Consider the following 15,507-nt stretch of genomic DNA (forward strand, 5'->3'; position numbering starts at 1 on the left):
GAGGAAATGAGATTGCTTTAGTATGCTATGCTCTCATTAGCAATGTTTTTGATCTGTAATCTCTTCTAGATAGCTGAATTGTTTGTCTAAAAGACTTGCTCTAGTATTTCAGTATTTATTTTTTTAAAGTTTCATTTCTGATTCTGCGGATCCTCCTTTTATTTTGGAAAAACACATGCCAAGAAAAAAAATCTTCTTTGGGATTTTCTCTGATCATTGTGTGTTTGCAAAGATAATTACTAACAGTACAGAGAGTTCTTCAGCTAGTTCTTCTAGACACTCTTCGCTGAATATATGAAGCATCAGATTTTGTGAATCTTGAAGCAAAAAAACTAGAATATGATGCTAAATTGTCTTCCTGTATTGTATTAATGTTGTCAATATAAGTAAAGCAGAACTTCAGTTTCATTGATTTGCAAATTTCATGGAAGTAAACCTGAGAAGTTCAAATGCCTGTAGTTAAATTAGTTTTGTTGAAGTGACTAAACTGCTTCCTTTATTATTCATAGTAGCATCTTTTCTTTTGAAAGAGAGAAATATTTTGTAAGTTATGAGGTATCAGAGATATGAATAATATGATTAGTATATGGGAAGCCAAAGATTGCATGTGTTACCAGGTAATATAAGATAAAATTCCATAGTATTTTCAGGTGCCCTGATTAACTGTGACGTGTGCTCTTAAATTGTGCTTTTTGAAAGTTTCTTAGTTTCACTGTCAAGCTCCTAAAAGCTCAGGTTCCACTACTTCTTAGCAAGGCTTAGTTTCCTCTATTATTTCGAGTACATTTTAGAATTCTTATCACTTCACAATGGTAAAAATAAAAATTAATTCGGGGGGGGGGAGGGGAAGTAACTTTAGTAGTCAGTGGAAAGAGTTCAGCTTGAGAAATTAGTTGATGAAGCTAAGTGGAGAGATTTCAAAATAAAATTAATTTATTGTAGAAAATACCTCCAGTCAGCACTGCAATTGTTTATGCTTTATTGTATCCCGGTTTGCCTTTGTATTGATAGGTGGGCTCTTCCTTCGCTAGTTGCTTTCTGGGTGCATTGTTTTGTTCCTTCTTTTGTCAACAAATTTACCTTAACCTATCATAACATACATAATGATTGTTGTTCTATAGGCTGTTGATTGGTGGAGTGTTGGTGTTCTTATGTATGAGTTATTAACTGGAGCATCACCATTTACAGTTGATGGAGAGAAGAATTCCCAAGCAGAGATTTCTAGGTAAGATTCAAAACAGTAAAGTATACGTGCTTGCTCACAAAGTGATGCTTATGCCATAATGTTTGTTTTGTGAGAGTTTTAATCTAAAATTTAGGAAGAAAGTGCTACTAGGGTAACATTTTAGGTTCTCCAGTTCTGTTTAACAGAATGACATCTGGAAGCAGATAGGTTTTATTAACCTCAGCAGGTTATTGAAATAATAGAACTGACCTTTACAAAAAACCTGTTTAGTTTAAACTACAGTGAAACCACAGCTTTGTAGATACTCAACCCTTTTGCATGTTTACTATTGAAAAGGAAGTCAAATGAAATATGAAATTATATGTATATAGAATTACCACATTCAAAATCTTGATACATAATGAAACATAAATTTAGCTAGAGAGTTTTTTGTCAGCTCTTGCTAGATCACTTCATCAGACTACAGGTTTAAAGTGTCAGGATGTACCCTACTCCCACCTTTTTGTCACGGGTAATATTTATTTTATTAGTGTATAACGTGAAACAAAGGACGGATCTTTTCTAGCTATACTTGCCTATCTGAGAAGAAATTAATATGATACTTATGGAAATGAAATAACCTATACCGTTCTTATATTTTACATGTAAACTTTTCCTGACTATCAGCTTTGTTACGTTCAGTAATTTCTACACTTTAAAGGTTTGCTTTTAGTACCCATGTAAAAGCATTGGAGCATTTTAAAAACACAAAGCAATAAGCTTGCCCAAAACACAGTACTGAAATCTCCCCGAAAAACGAGCATTTGCTATTACTGGATTTCTCTTGGAGCAGGGAGTTGAGGGCTTAAATTGCACAAATTAGTAACCGCTGTCAAGATCAGCTTGTAAGTCCAGTCCCCAAACTAAGAATAGTCTTGCTCCTGTTGGAATGTATTATCATGGTTCTGACCCACACCTGAAGTCACTTAATATTTAAGGTTATAATGGGCAACAGAACATACATTAATTATTTTACTTCTATTACTACATACATTAATTTATTTTACTTCTATTACAAATTCAGGCAATTTCTTGGAAGGTTGAGGCCTGTTTATTGGTTTCTAGGTCTCTCCCAGAACAGGAAACTTAAGAGGGCTGCTAGAAAAAATAGGAGGGGGGGAATCCATTAACAAAACAAAATTCAGTACTTCACCATATTGGTCATTATGATGAAGTTAAAACTTAAATTAACTCTTTCTGACCTATTTAAGGTTAGAAATTTTATTGATTGCTTCCTTATACCATGTCTGAATTGGTAATTTTGACTCCCAAGATTTACTAAATGGAACTCTGAGGAAGTTACAAATTTTTTAAAGAGAACTTTGACCTGAATTTTACAGATACAGTTTTTCCCAAAAACTGGCAAACTTTTAAGATATGTATTCTACAGGATTTGACAGTCTCTTGGTAGGTCTTTATGTGCTCTTTAACATCATAATCTTTCTGATAATTTAAGATTAAATTCAAAACTGAGAAACTGCAAGGTTGCTAACATCCATCCTCTGATAGCTTATAACCTAATTTCTGATCTAAATTTAGTTGTGGGAAGTTTACTGTGGTGTTGCTCAGTATGCTTTTGTTCTGGTTGGTGTTTATGCTACACATTTATAGCAGCAATCCTGTAGTCTTTCAGTTTTTATTTTGATAAATTTAGAAGGTAAATTCTTACAGTTTTCTTTATTTAAAGGTGTTCCCCAGTCTTCCTGTTTCCTGAAAAAGCCTTTTCTTAATTCAGCTTGTGTTGTTCTTTCTTACGTATGGACAATTTATTCCTGTTGATGTTTCAAGAGGATCTTGTTTAAGGGAAGTAATAATTCACCATCTGAACAAAAATATATTCCTTCCTTTTTTCTTGGGTTCCTCTTGTTGATGCGAGTGGTGGACTGATAGATCTAATTCCTTCTCCTTTTCTGTCACTTCCAACTGATAAGCCTCTAGTTTATAGCTGAAGTCTCATTAGTCCCAACTATATGACTGCATTTCAGACTTGATTTCATCCATCTTCTGTTACTTCAGTACTCATAAGACCCATGGTTTCCGAATCCTTTCCATTGATAGCAGTTTCTGTGCTGGATGACATCTGTTTCGTGTGTTTGCAGTTTATTATGTAATGAATGTTATGTTCCTTTTAAGAGTGTGGCTGAGCATATGAGAACATTGCTGTTTTCTCTGTCCTGGCTGCTGCACTGAGTCATGTGGAACCTTCTGGGGAATGGTGGTTGCTGTGTGCCTTGGGGAGCAATGGGAGTGTGTTTGGGGCTTTCCCTGAGGGTAGGGTAGAGCAGGCAGAGCGGATGTGAGATATCAGCAGGCTGTGGTGCTCCTGTAGCCCAGGCAGAGGATGAGAAGAGTAGGGAGAAGTACATTTCGGAGAAGAGTAGGGAGAAGTACATTTCGGAGAAAATAGAAAGAAAACCTGTTTTCTAAGGATTGAAGGGTACTGTGTAGAGTTTGCTGCAACTTGGGAAGCTGCTGAGCTACTCGCTTGAGAGCATGCCTGAAAGAAATGATCCACCCTTCCTGACATGTTAGGTTGTTAAATTCAGAAATTCTTGTTACCATATTCATGGCTTTTCAGAAATGCCCTCCTTGTATTTATCTTTAGCATGAGTACACTGAGCTCTTTCAAGAAATAACAGCTGAATTTTCAGTACCTGTCTTTATCCTAAGCCTGTCTGGCCTAGAAGCTATGATCTTTTATTCCATTTTTCTTCGATAATTTTTTGATTGTTAATTCTTTCAATTATGTCTGCAGTCTTTTCTATAAAGTTTTCTGTTGAATTGGGATGCAGACTGTAGCTAAATTTACAGCTATAATTAAATAGGTTCCACATTCTCTCCGTGACTATCTTTGATCTTTCTAGTTTCATTTCCTCTCTAAACTGATGAAAAACTGAATTGCAGATAACTTCATTAGATATTTACAGTTGCCAGCGGTAATGAAATCGCTAGCACTGGCACAGAGGTACGAGTTGGTTCAAATTTCTTTCTTGGTGGCAAAGTTATTCTAAACAGAAATTGTATTCCCTGACCTAAATATGCTTTAACTTGCCAGTTGCAGCAGGCTTAGAGAATTCAGTTTTCTCTGACTCGGTCACAAGCCCTGAAAGCATAGTTTCCATAGCTGTTGATTTTTCAGAGTTTAAGGAAAAAAGTCATCTTCTAAATGAATCCAGGTCCTTCTTTTATTTTACCTAGGTGGGAGGTCTTATTCCCTTGTTGTGGTACAAAGGCTATCTGCTGTTAAATTTGAGCACGAAGTTTTGTTGTGAAATATCTCTCCAATGGACAGTTCATTTCTTCTGTCAGAAACAGTTACTGTGTGGTTTGTATCTTTTTTACTCTTTGTGATGAGATATTGTGTTCAGTTCTTTTATCATAACCTTTTTGACAACACTGTGGACTTCTCTTTCATAGCAAGTGCAACTTAAGTAAGTGCATACTTTAATTTCCTTATGTCTCTGTCTCTGAAGACTCTTTTTGTTCACATGCTTGGTGTTGCAGGTTATTAAACTTGATAAAAAAAAATTTCACAGAACTATTCAAGTATCTCTCCTTTTCTAGTATGTCCTCTCCCCTTTCTTCTCCCTTCTTCCCAAATCTTCCTTTCATTTTTGAGAATTCTGGACTTCCAGTGCTGCAGAGCTGTGCATGGGACCCATCCTGCAAAAGCATAGGCAAGGGCTGAGTTTGATTACAAACCCAGTATTTTCTGTTTGATCGTGAGTGATTTGTGGTGCTGGCTTGAAAGACAGATAAATCCATTTTAGGGTGTTGACTTTTGAGGGTCTTGTCATACATACAGGGATTTAAAATGAGCATGAAGTTTTTGCAGTATTATTTTGCTGCTGTGCATATATACATCTATAAAATAATCTGTAGAAGCATACGATGTCATATTAGCATACTGATGCTAATAGCAGCCTATGATCTTTATTTGACATAGTTGTACTCCCTGCCTTTGAAGACTTCTGTGATTGCTAGATCTTTTAAAGGACAGAGGAGTCATTAAATCCAACTTGTAATTTGCATGGTGTCTTCTGGAATTTCATCCTAGAGCTTATAGCTGTCTATCTAGAATGTACAGCATTTATATGCCCAAACGGGAATCCAGAGTCCAAGTACTGACAGACAATAGTGACATGATGCTTTTCTAACAGATAGCAATGAGTTAGGAAATCTCTGCCACATGAAGGAAACCATTTGATGCTAGACTTAGTGTGAATCGCATCACATTGGTAACTCTGCCTAAAGATCAGTTCAACCTTTCAGTAAAGCAGATGGTTTTAAGGTCATAAGTATTGCAACGAAGTCTCCAACTTGCCTAGAACTGGGGATGCACATACAGATCTGAGTGCTCAAAGCTCTAATAAAAGAATCTGGCATTAGCAGTTCTGAAATGACAGGGCATTCAATAGAGTCATTCTCAGATGTGAAGGTGAAAACTGCTTTGGAAGCTTGTCCCTCTGCCCTTTAACAGGGCTACAGCTTGGGATTGCTTTCTCTTACTCCTTGAACATAAGGATGGGTATGTATCTCTTCGGTGATGCTTATAATACAGTTTTGAGGGCACTGATAATAGACTATAGTAACAGTTCTAGCATAAACCTAATGTTTCTGTTCGTCAGTTATGGTGATCCGTTCAGTTTTTCATGATCTGATTGTGTCTTTTAACTGGTGGAAGTAAAAAAAGCTTCAGGTTCTGCACTTTCGATGTTTTATTATCATCTCTTCCACAGTCAAGTTCAGGCATCTGCTTTCAGGCTAATCACAGCGGAGGGTGAAAGATGGTTTCCATCTCAGTATCACATACTTTATGTCTGTTTCTTGACCAAAATAGTTAGGTTTTGTAGAATGTTTCTTTGGTTGACACCTAATGGTTACTACTTCCTAAACTTTTTTGTCCTCTTTCCTTGTAATTAGTTTTGTTTCTTACTGTAACTATTTTAAACAAGTTACATAGTTATGGTTTCCAGTAATGAATTGGCATTAGTTTGTGCAAGCACCCCATCTTCAGTTAGTTTTCCATAGCTTACGCTTTACTTCTCAAAATGATCACTCAGTGGATATATTTAATAGTAGTTTTTACAATATAGTTTATAGATTGGTCAATCTAATGCTAAAAGATAAATCAGTCAAATTGGTCAGTAAGTCAAATTGCCAAATTGATCCTGTTGTCCATAGATGTTTTCATATTCTTTGAAATAAATTGGATTTTCTCAGCTATACAGTGCATCAGAATTTTGACTAGTTTAGCTGTTTTCAGAGTTAATTAAAATGAAAAATTAAGAAAATTTCTTTCAGCTTCTGGCTAACAGCGTATTTTCCCCTTTTATTTTATGTTAACCACTGGGAGCAATCTGCTGTCCGTGTTGGAAAACTCCCAATGACACTGTTTGTCTTTATAAGGCCTCTATTGAGCATTGCAAGGGCATTCCTGCTTAAGTCCTTAAGATTATCACCCTGGAATGAACAAGGTGAGAATCCTCTTCAAATTCTCTTTAGACTGACATCATAGTATAAGCCTTTGACACATGCTTTTTGCATTTCTGGTTGGTTTTAAATACTATGCCTTCTGTAGAAGGATGTTGTATTTAGCCAGCAAACACATATCCCATCCCTGCTGCTTTGGTAAAGAACAGATAAGAAACCTGTGGTCAGTCTATGCAATTTTTAAACTATGAGCTAGCATAGATCAGTGGTGGCAACTCTATGAATTTTTCATAACAAAATCAGTGAGTCCCTTGGCTGATTTGTCAGGTTCAGCAACCTGCACCTGTTACACAGGAGTGGCTCTGAAGATACTGATAAAGAGGAGGAGCATCTAAAGGTCATTTCCCTACTCTATCCTCCACTCACTGAAGATTAAGCATCTCCTTCTCCTCCTTATCATTCATTAGCATGTCCTTCGCATTATCATGTGTGCCTTTGGTCCGTAGTATTTATGAGAGAAACTCATCAGAGCTTAAGTTCCTGAAAAACAGTACCAATGGGGTTAGCTCCTAGCTCTGCATAGTCTGCCACAGAGAAGGGTAAGCTGGAAATGATCCAGGACTTCAGAGTGATAACCTCCTTGACCTGTGCAAGGGATGGTTTCTCTCAAAGTGTTGTCAGTACAGCCAGAGTGCTATCACCAGCAGGGGTAATCTCAGCTCATCGCAGCTCAGAGGGGTTGTACCAGGCTAGGAGAAGCAGAAAATACAGCAGGCTAGTCTTTCAGCAGCTTTGACCACAGTTGCCACTTGGGATACTTAGTTCTTCCTGCTTACTTCTGTCACTGTTATTGGACCAATAAACATGAAAAGTACAAGAGGATGGAGGTGATTCAGAAAAGGAGAGGAAGGTTGATGCTAAATGCCACAGCTTCTTTTCAGAAGCACAGACATCCCAGGAAGGACTTTGACACACGCAGCTTCCTTCCTCTGAACACTTTATGGGCTGCTGTTATAGCCTTGAGTGACTTACTCTTCAGTACAACACTTCGCTAGTGTTGTACTAATGAAGCCAGACTCTCTACTTGATCAAGCTACTTGATTAGTCTTCCCCAATTCTGTTCTCTCACATGTTGATCCCACATGGTCTTTCTTTTCTGGCAGCTTGCTTTCTATCCTAATTAATGAGCATACAGCTTCACATACTCCAATTCCATGACAAGTGTAAGTAGTTTCTCGAACTTCTAAAGAAATTGGCTTCGTTCTTCACTACTCCTGTAGTGTGGTTCTGTGAACCAGTCCAGAGCATCATGAATATTTTATAGTATTAGTCAACCTCAAAAGTATTTCCAAACGAATGCCACTGGCATGTATAAATGCAGCTTACATAGAGTCTGCTTGTACAGCACGGCAAAATGCTGCCTTCTCTCTAGTGGGCTCTAGGAAGGTCAAAAGATGGAAGATATCCTTCAATATAATCATAGCTTGCTTTTCACATAGCTAAATACCACTTCATTGTTAATTCTGCCTATAAAAAGAAATAATTTAAAACAGTAATCTTGACAAACAGCAGGAATTACTGATGCTGTTGCCACAGTTTTCCATTAGGTAAAATAGCGTTATGTCAAACTATTATTGGCAAAATATATATGCTAATTGTTTTGACAGATAAAATCTTTATAGGGGATTCCTCCCCCCCAAGAATTTAAGGGTTGGTTTCTACCCAAAGAGCAGAATGTCAAATAATACAAAAAGTTACTTTATAAACCTGTCTCAGCTTCAGCTGGGACTCTCTGCTTAGTTACCACATCAATGGTACAACCGATCGCAGTTCTCAGGCCGACTGAAGACATGCAATATGTCACTGGAAATTTGCAATCAGAAGGATGAGACTTACTATGTTGTTACGGCGGAAGTACTTCTTTTGGCTAAAAATTTTCTGGTAGCTTTGCAGTGCAGGGTTCTATAAAAAACTTTCCACTGCTCATGTTTGTTTCACTCTTTTTGTATTTGCATCAGAAGCCTGAGACATGGGCAAGAATCTTATTGCTAGCACTTGTCAGCATCACTACTACAGAGACTGATCTTCTGAGGCTGCATAGAGAAATTGTACTCAGTTGTTCTCTTTGTTACCCATGTTACCAGTCATCCCAATTCAGCATCTTTTTTCAGAGACATTTTCAGATTTTTATCTGGCTTGGCCATCTGGAATCGCTGACATTTTTCAGACAGGAAAAAGCTCTAGAATTTCTCTTTTGGATTCTAAGGACATCCCAGAGTCTCAATCCCATTGCTTTAGAAATCAATTTAAAGATACAATCCGTCTTAAAATTCAGACTGTATTTTCCTAACTCATTTCAGTGTTACTTAAGCTAAGAGGTTATCTTGCTTTGTCTTGTTGTTTGCGTGGATACTATGTCAGTAGAAACAAACCCTGGGATATGTGCATATTGAACTTGTTTTTGTCCTTCCGCACTAGCAGGACAATATTATGTAAGAGACAATCTGTTTGCATCTATTTTTGGAGTAATCCAAGAAGTTACGTATTTCAAGATAAAAAATTTCCCATAGGATAGCTGGCTAAGGTAACTTAGGTTACTGCAGTGACTTTAAACAAAATTTAGAAATGTCCTGCAGTAATCAAATTAAGCTCTATCAGAGACATATAACAATTGAGATTTTAGCGCTGCCACAACATCATATAATTTCAGCCTCACAATCTCTCATAGCTTCAAAATCTTTCAGTCTGTGTTTAGTGAGGCACTCTTAAGTCCTTCTATGTATCATGCTGGTGAGGGGTCTGGAGCACAAGTCTTATAAGGAGCGGTTGAGAGAGCTGGGGTTGTTCAGTCTGGAGAAGAGGAGGCTGAGGGGAGACCTTATCGCGCTCTACAACTACCTGAAGGGAGGTTGTGGTGAGGTGGGTTTTGGTCTCTTCTCACATGTAACTAGCGACAGGACAAGAGGAAATGGCCTCAAGTTGCGCCAGGGGAGATTCAGACTGGGTAATAGGAAAAATTTCTTTGCTGAGAGGGTGATGAAGCACTGGAACAGGCTGCCCAGGGAGGTGGTGGAATCACCATCACTGGAGGTGTTCAAGGAACGAGTGGACGTGGCATTGCGGGACATGATTTAGTGGGCATGGTGGTCTTGGGTTGATGGTTGGACTTGATGATCTTACAGGTCTTTTCCAACCTTAGTGATTCTGTAATTCTGAGTCCAGCAAAGGTCCACTAAGAAGATTATGGGACTGGAACAGATGAGGAAAGGCTAAGAGAGCTGGGATTGTTCCACCTGGAGAAGGGAAGGCTCGGGGGGATCTCATCAATGTATATAAATGCCTGAAGGGAGGGTGCAAAGAACAGGGAGCCAGGCTCTTTTCAGTGGAACCCAGTGACAGGACCAGAGGCAATGGGCACAAATTGAAACACAGGAGGTTCCCTCTGAATATTAGGAAACACCTTTTTACTGTGGCGGTGACTGAGCACTGGCACAGACTGCCCAGGGAGGTGGTGGAGTCTCTCTCCTTGAAGAAATTCAAAAGGCTTCTGGACATGGTCGTGGGCAACTGGCTCTAGGTGACAGTGTTTGAGCAGGGAGGTTGGACCAGATGACCTCCAGAGGTCCCTTTCAACCTCAACCATTCTGCGATTCTGTATGCTAAAGGGTTTTCTGTGTGTTTTTTTTTTAAACCTGTTGTCGTGTCTTTGGTATGTGTTGTCTGTGTGTGCATTCTGAATTTTCCTTCAGAGTCCTTAGCTTCAATACCTACATTTGGAGTAGCTGAAGGAAAATTTGCCTTCCTTTTTATATAAAACTATGGGGGGCTACACATATGAAAGAGAGATACTGTGACGTGGTTCTACTTAGGCTTCCAAGATTTTGCACTTCCACTAGCCTTATTTGATGGCTCCTAGTTCTTGTATTGAAAGAGACAGTGAGGTCCCTATCCACTTTCTCCTTACTGTTCATCGTTTTGAGGGGAGCACTATGCCCAGGCCCCTTTTCACGAAGTTGGATAGTCCTAGCCTTTTTTGTAGATCTTCATGTGAAACATTCTGTACTTCTGATTAATCTTGTTACCCTTCTCAAAGTTTTCCAGTTATAGTGCCTCCTTTTGAGAGTAGGGCATGAGCACTGCACACAACATATAAGGTGCAGACAAACCTCAAATGGCCGAAGTGTGGTTTTTTTCTCTTTTTTTTCTAATAATTTTTAACATTGGAATTGTTCTTAGTTTTTTGACTGCTGCATCAAGTTGATGTCACAGAATCACAGAATCACTAAAGTTGGAAAAGACCTGTAAGATCATCAAGTCCAACCGTTACAAAAAAAAAAAAAAAACACCAAACAAAACACCCACACACAAAAAAAACCAAAAAAACCACCCACACCACACAGCACCATGCCCATCAAGCCACGTCCCACAATGCCACATCCACACGCTCCTTGAATACCTCCAGGGAGGGTGACTCCACCACCTCCCTGGGCAGTCTATTCCACTGTGTTACCACTCTCTCAGAGTGGAGCTATCCGTTGTAGCTATGGGATTTCTTTTGAATAGTGATAGTAAGCTCAGTATGTATAGAATGAGGATTGTTTTTCTTTTGCGGCTTAAGTTACATAAGTTATCTCCTACAGATGTTGTGTTTCATGTCTGCATTTCCTCAAACCTTTCTTTATTAAAAAAAAAAAAAGTTGGTTTCACATGTCATCCTCCTGTCTTTGGATACAATAGAAGTTTAAGTGAAATGTTAAACACTACCATTATTATGGTAACTCTTTGATTTAACACTCAACACCTTAAGTAATTACCAAATAATTGTTACTTTGTTTGTTTTACAGAAGGATATTAAAAAGTGAGCCACCTTATCCACAAGAAATGAGTGCACTGTCTAAGGATATAATTCAGCGTCTTTTGATGAAAGACCCCAAGAAGAGGTTAGGTTGTGGTCCCACTGATGCTGATGAAATCAAACAGCATCCCTTTTTCCAGGTAAAATAAACAAAAATCTCCCCAGATACCACTTACTACTCTACGTTGGTACCTTTGAAATCCAAGTCCAAAGAAATTCTGTTGTTTTGTTAACAGAATAGCTTAGGGGCATGTTAATTGCATGAATAGTTGCCTTGAAGTTAGTGAGAATATCCATGTGCTTATGTATATGGATTTTGTGCATACTACAAGAAGGGTATGGTAGATTTTACAGTATATTCTGTTGGTTTCTAACAGTTACTTGAAGCAGCCAAAAGACACATTACTTAAACCAGAAGGTTTAATGGAAAACACTTAAATTATATGTTGTGTGTTGTTTTTTTTTAAAGAAAGTTTGCCACTAACATTATTAGTAAAATTTGAATATTGATAAAATTCACCATTAGTGATAAACGCCTCTTCTGTATTTTCCTTTGCCTAATTAAATCTTTAGTCTTGTTTAGTAGATTTTAATTCTGTTCAGATTTCAGTGTACTAACATTTGGTTTCAAACAATGACAAAGATTGGATTTGCATACAAAATCTGTACTGTTCCATCCATTGAGGTTAAAATTGTATGCTTTCTTTGAAAAAACTAACTATGTATTTCCAGTGCTTCTGAAGTTAAATATATTTTTAATTAGCATAAATTTTGGAGTATTTAAAGTTGGTAGTATAAATTAAACCTTTCAAATAAATATTTTCAATGTAATTATCATAACATTCAGCATGGGCAATATCTTGGCTTTTTAACTTCTGAATTTCTTCTCATCCCTTCTGTATTTCCTTTTTCTTTTAAGAGAGTCTGACAAAGTAGACTTAAACTTCCAAAACAAACAGTGAATAAAGGATGATACATTTTTTCCTCATACAACACTTTCTAATCTTGACTTCATTTCAGTTCCAGTCCTTTACAGCAATAGGGCCATTTTCTCATAACTACTATATCTGTGCTTCCTACTTCTAGCCATGCATTTAAGTAAGAATTCAGAGGCATTATGCTCTCAGGGCTCTGGAAGCTGAGCTTAGTAATTAAGCATAGAAATCAGCAATGAAAAATTGAAGATACTGTGTGCATGCACTATGTCTTACAAAAATATAAATGTTGTTTCCTCTGAAATAGAGGAATAAATTTAAGGGTTGTTATGCTAATTGTTTGGCTTATCTCCAGTGTTAAATTTGTGTTGATTTCTTTTTTTTTTTTTTAAATGGATTCTGTCTACTTACAAATAAGTATGATACTTCTTGCCTTTACCTAAGCAAATTAGTAGGACATAATTTGAATGCTTTTCATCTACCTGTGGAAAATAGCAAATGGAGTTAGGACTGTTGGTTTCTGGACAAGTCTCTCTTTCCAATATCTGTTTCTGTTAAATTTTCATTTGATTCAGACTTACTTTCCTGGTTTTGTTTTAGAATATGAATTGGGATGATTTAGCTGCCAAAAAAGTATCAGCTCCATTTAAACCGGTAATCAGAGATGAGTTGGATGTCAGTAATTTTGCAGAAGAGTTTACAGAAATGGATCCAACATATTCTCCTGCAGCAACCCCCCAGACTTCAGAAAGAATATTTCAGGTATTTTAAGAATTCACAGTAATTTTAAAAAAAAAATCATTTATTGAACAATTCCACACGTATAGCTAGCTTTTTACTTTTTTCCTGCCTTCTAAGTTATTGAGAATTAACTGTGTAATTTCCAATCCCAGTTCCCAGGGCTGTTTGTTCAGCAATTGCAAAATTAGAAGGGTGGAAACAGTCCTACTGCAAACATGAAATTCCATGTCTCTCCATTCCCAGCTGAATGTCCTACCTGCTGGACTAAAGTCAGTCTGTCCTTTATTGATTCTCCATACCTTGTGAGTCTTGTCATCTTGACTGCATCAGCCTGGGCTACCAGCTTCGACAACGGCAGTGTAGTTTACCCATGTCTATGTTATGCTCTAGTTGAGGTATTCCTTTGGGAAGTGGGAGCTAACTGCAGAATTGAAAGTAGGTCTTCCACGTCCTGTAGGAGTGCTCTAATTACTAGACTACTGTATACAGATCAGTAACAAAGCTTTCCTTACCATCTCCTCCATGCTATTAAAGAATGGTCCCTTCTTGGACAGCACAGTCTGGATGTCAAATGGGCAGAAACAGCTCATGTGCAGCCAACTTGATACCAAAGCTGCAGAGGTGAACAGCAGTTCAGATTGCTTTCTCTCATCCCCCTCCTTGGGCTTTGTTGTTTTTTATTGTCTGTTTTTGAGCAGCTTAATGCTTAGTGTACAGGAATATAGCATCATACTTTGGAAGTTGTTAGATTTGTAGTGACTATAGCAAGCAATTTATGCATGTCCTAATATGATCTGATTCATCCTGCAGTAGTAGTCACAGCTGTTCTTGTTACGATACCCAAACGAGGCACATCATTAATATGAAGCGTAGCTTGTTTTGCCATTTTAAATGGTTTGATGCTTACATCACAACATAAAAACTGTTTCATGCCTTAACTTAAAGGTGTTCTGGGAAGCTAGCTAGTTTGCAGTATGAGCCTTTATCACTATTGCAAAACAATTGAAGCTGAGCCAGATTTTTAGCATTATTTACCAGTAGTTCTGTATTATTATTGTTTTATCTATAAGTGTGGAGAATCATATAATGAATTCCAGGAAGACACCTGTTCACATTGAACAGAGTAATATCTACCCATCAGTGAGCCAGTTACGGTTTCTGTATTATGCTATGAAAATTCTAATTTCTTTGAAAAGTTATTCTAAAACTTCTAATGTTTTGTATGCAGTATGATAGTTTGTGTGCAACAATTTCAAGCCGTGCCCTTTTCTGATGTCTTACTTTCATAGGGATATTCTTTCGTTGCACCTTCTATTTTGTTTAAACGCAATGCAGCTACAGTAGATCCTCTTCAGTTTTATATGGGGGATGAGCGGCCTGGAACTGCAACTATTGCCAGAAGTGTTATGATGAAGGTAATAATAATATCAAGAGCTGAATTAATTTGGTTAACTTGGACCTGCATATAACTTTCAAAGCAGCAATTACAAGCTAGGCTACAGACTACAAAATAGTCATTACTAATTTATTTGTTCTCTGTAATGGCTCTTCAGATGATCCAAGCATATAATTTGCATGTGGTACTATTAAGAAGTGGTTGAAGTCTAATCTGAAAAATGAGATGATTATCTAGTTTTCCAGAAGACTGAAGTATAGTAGTAATTTGACTCCTGATAGTTCTTACTCAGCCAGTCGTTGTAGATATTTTTGAAGCTACTTTAATTATATCAGAATTCCTTCTATGATATATTTGCCCAAAAGTATGTATAGTTTTGTGAAGCCTTATAAGAACACATGCTATTGTGATGTCTTCAAACGAGCACGTAGTTTTGTGGATAAATGTACGTACAGCCATCTTTGATCCTGTTTGTCTGAATATTTTGTATCTCAAGCTATTGTAGTAGTAACGATTTATTTAGTGATTATGTTTGTTTAATGTAACATAAGATTTACTCTTTGATTGTTAGAATAAAGTTTATGCATTTTATTAAATAGAAGTTAAGATTATATTTTATCAAAAAGAGAGCTCTTTTACAATTTTAAATGTAGATGAAAAATTCTCACGAAACTTTACTCTTTGTCTTTGACTGTGTATACTAAAAGTATTCTGCAGAACTAAATACAGACAGTTTCCTAACAGGACTCTCCATTTTATCATCATTATGAACTGGATCTGAAAGAGAAACCATTGGGAGAAGGAAGTTTTTCCATTTGTCGAAAGTGCTTACACAAGAAAACTAGCCAAGAGTATGCAGTAAAAATAATTAGCAAAAGGTATAAATATTCTGTAAGACAATAAAAATATTTTCTTTGCTTAC

General features: G+C 37.2%; 1 protein-coding gene across 3 annotated transcripts in view; it reads left to right on the top strand.

The window, feature by feature from the left end:
- RPS6KA5 (ribosomal protein S6 kinase A5) overlaps positions 1 to 15,507 on the top strand; it is a 78,985-nt gene that overhangs the window by 49,290 nt on the left and 14,188 nt on the right. For 2 of the 3 annotated variants that reach the window (XM_059819879.1, XM_059819880.1), the window contains 5 exons: positions 1,122 to 1,225; positions 11,503 to 11,653; positions 13,049 to 13,210; positions 14,479 to 14,604; positions 15,330 to 15,463. In XM_059819879.1, the coding sequence (XP_059675862.1) occupies positions 1,122 to 1,225; positions 11,503 to 11,653; positions 13,049 to 13,210; positions 14,479 to 14,604; positions 15,330 to 15,463 (677 nt within the window). The remainder of the gene's footprint in view (positions 1 to 1,121; positions 1,226 to 11,502; positions 11,654 to 13,048; positions 13,211 to 14,478; positions 14,605 to 15,329; positions 15,464 to 15,507) is intronic. The other variant, XM_059819881.1, reaches the window with a different exon arrangement.

Source organism: Gavia stellata, chromosome 7 (assembly GCF_030936135.1).
Source record: "Gavia stellata isolate bGavSte3 chromosome 7, bGavSte3.hap2, whole genome shotgun sequence".
Lineage (NCBI taxonomy): Eukaryota > Metazoa > Chordata > Aves > Gaviiformes > Gaviidae > Gavia > Gavia stellata.